The sequence below is a fragment of the Plasmodium gaboni genome, chromosome 14 (assembly GCF_001602025.1).
Source record: "Plasmodium gaboni strain SY75 chromosome 14, whole genome shotgun sequence".
NCBI classification, from domain to species: domain Eukaryota; phylum Apicomplexa; class Aconoidasida; order Haemosporida; family Plasmodiidae; genus Plasmodium; species Plasmodium gaboni.
The window spans coordinates 1,503,990-1,507,219 of NC_031494.1; the positions used below are offsets into that span (position 1 = coordinate 1,503,990).

Below are 3,230 nucleotides of genomic sequence, written 5' to 3' on the forward strand. Positions count from 1 at the left end.
AAATATATATATATATATATATATATATATATATATATATATATATATATATATATATTTATTTATTTATATTTATTTATTTAATTTTTATAGCTTAATGAGGAAAAGACAAATATATACACAAATAAAAATGAAAAAATTAAAAGTACCCCCATAAACTTTGACGACTGGATATAATATATACATTTCTACGTTTAAAAAAAACAGTCATATAGTTTTACAAAATTGTTATTTGATGAAAAAATACATAAACAAGTAGAACATATAAAGTCTTTACATTTCATGTTTTTAATATTATCTAATTGTATTTTATTCAATTTTATAATTAATTTTTTTTGTTCCATATTTTCCTTATTTCCATAACAAATTAAGCATATATTTTGTGTTATATTACAAGACTTATTTGAATTTATAAAATTATGGTTTGAATATTCATTTGATGATAACAATTGTGTAACTTCATTATATTCTTTCTTTTTATTATTAGTATTATTTATATTATACTGGCATGTATTAAATATATGCATCATATTAATCAAATTATTTGTAGTATTATTAATTATAGAAGTAACGTTATAGTTATTGTTATCCAGATTTAATAACATATCATTTACTGTTTTATATAATATGTTATTATTCGAAATATTATTATTTATATATTCTATATTTTTGTAATAAGAATATATATATATTTCTTTACTTAATAAATCTTTTAAAGGCCTAATAAATAATATATTATCATGTCTCTTATCTATATAAGATGTAAGTGTAGGTATGCTAATACCATACCCATAGATAGTATATAAAAACGTTTTATTTGCTATATTGTTTGCATTATTACCAATAAGAACATAATGAATATTTTCATTATTACAATATGTAAATATATTATTGTATATAATTAATTCATTTATATATTGCATATAATAATTATTTTGTTTTGTTTTTATATTATGATAATTTAATATAAAAGAATTTTTATATAAATCATTTATAAAATAATTATTTTTTATTACTACAAAATGTATTTTGTTTATTTGTTTTTTATATATACCATTAACAAAACATATTTTTTCATTAGGCATTATTATTGTGTTTTCATTTTCATTCTTTATATCAATTTTATTCATATTTATGTTTGATTTATTTTGTTCTACATCTAACATATTAAATATATTCGTAATAATATTCATTAATTTATATATATAATTTATATCATCGTACATGTCTACAAAAATTATTTCATTAAAAATAGCATGTTCATTGCTTATATATAAATCACTTTGTCTGTTCTTGACATTTTTTAAATATTTTAAAAATGCATACAAAAGGAATGATGAATATATACCTCCAGAAAAAGCAACGCAAGTTCTTTTTTTCTTTTCGTTGCACATATTAATATTATTGAATATTTTTTTACCTACAGAATTTTTTTCTATATTATTGCCCATAATTTTTTGGGAGTCTGCACTATTCTTTCTTGGATTATCTACGTGGCTATATACAATATCAAGGTTGTTATTTATAACATCAGGTTTCTTATTTTTATTATCCCGTTGTTCATTTAAAAAACTTTTTTCAATTTGTGTATTCAATTTCTCTTTCTTTTTTAAATCATTTTGTATTATATCTCGTTTATTTAATTGATTAAATTTTGTTTTACTTTTAAATAAACATTTCTCCCTTAATGTATTTTTAAAGTTATATTCAACTAACTGTAAAAAACAGTGTTTACATGATTTTTCTCTTGTATAAACTACGGCATTGTTTTTTTTACATTTATAACATAGAGGAGTATTTTTTATTTTTTCCGTATCTTCATATTTTGTTTCTGTATATTCTCGATATATATTTTGTTCATTCATTGTACGGTAACAAAAGATGAAGCTTTATAATGTAGAGGAATTATATATATATATATTACTCAAATATATCATTTTATATTATTTAAAATATAAACATTAATATAAATATAAATATATATATATATATATATATATATATATATATATTTCACATTTTGTTAAATAAATCTATTGCATTTTTACTATATCTAAAAATATAGCACTTTATTAGTTTTTATGAAATAATTAATTCATTTGAGAATTGCTCTATATATATATATATATATATATATATATATATATATATATAATATAATCTGCTGTTTATTATAGAAAAGGAAAACAAATTTCTATTTTTTTTATTTTTTTCTCTTTTTTATTTTTACAAAAGATACATATAATTAAATATATTTTATTGTAAGGTAAGTTTTTAATGCACATATAATTATAAGATACTCTATTAATTATATATTTCAAGGAACAAAATATATTATATATATATAATAATAATTTATTATATATAAAATATATATAGTATTTTATCTATTTCATTTGAATTGAAAATTTACCTGAACCGTTCAGGTTTAATTTTTTTTTTTTTTTTTTTTTTTTTTATTAAATTATTATATTTTTTATTGTTTTTAATATTTCTATATTAATTTATAGAAAATGAAATATTATATATATAAATACATACATACATATTTATATATTATTTCATTTAATTTTTTTATATACACTTTTAATAAAAGTTAAAAAATCAATTAAACAAAGTATTATATTTTTTAACTATATAATAAATAATAATTGTAAAAGTCTACAATCCTTATATATAGTTATTTAAAAGCATACATCTTTTTTTTTTTTTTTTTTTTACTGGTATAACTTTGAAGACAAGTTCATTTTAATTTAGAACAAATTTTTTTTACATTTTATTTAAATAAAAAAAAATATTATATTTTTATATTATGGTGTTTTATTTTAATTAGTTACAAAAATGAAAAAAAAATAATAATTTAAACTTAAAACATATACAAAAATACATAATCACATATATATATATATATATATATATATATATATAATATATATCATATAACATGTATTTGTAGATTGTATAAACAAAAATATTTAAATTCTTTTTATATTGGTTCAAATACTATTATTATATTTAATTTTTATAAATATAGTTTTTATATCTTTTTCTTTTTTTTTTTTTTTTTTAAATATATATATATATATAATATAAATACATATATACATTTTAGTTTTTTTTTTTTATTTTTTTTTTTTTCTTTTTTTTTTTTTTTTTTTTTTTTTTTTTTTTTTTTTATAAGTATTATTATTTTATAAATTTTTTTATTTATATATTTAATAAAATAAATA

The 3,230-nt window shown here is 15.1% G+C and overlaps 1 protein-coding gene across 1 annotated transcript; it reads right to left on the minus strand.

The window, feature by feature from the left end:
- Positions 1-194: 194 nt before the first annotated feature.
- On the minus strand, positions 195-1,865 carry PGSY75_1441000 (hypothetical protein; the record flags this gene model as incomplete). Its single annotated transcript, XM_018788096.1, has 1 exon — positions 195-1,865. The coding sequence occupies one exon, from the start codon at positions 1,863-1,865 to the stop codon at positions 195-197; it is 1,671 nt and encodes a 556-aa protein (XP_018639468.1).
- Between the last annotated feature and the right edge of the window lie 1,365 nt (positions 1,866-3,230).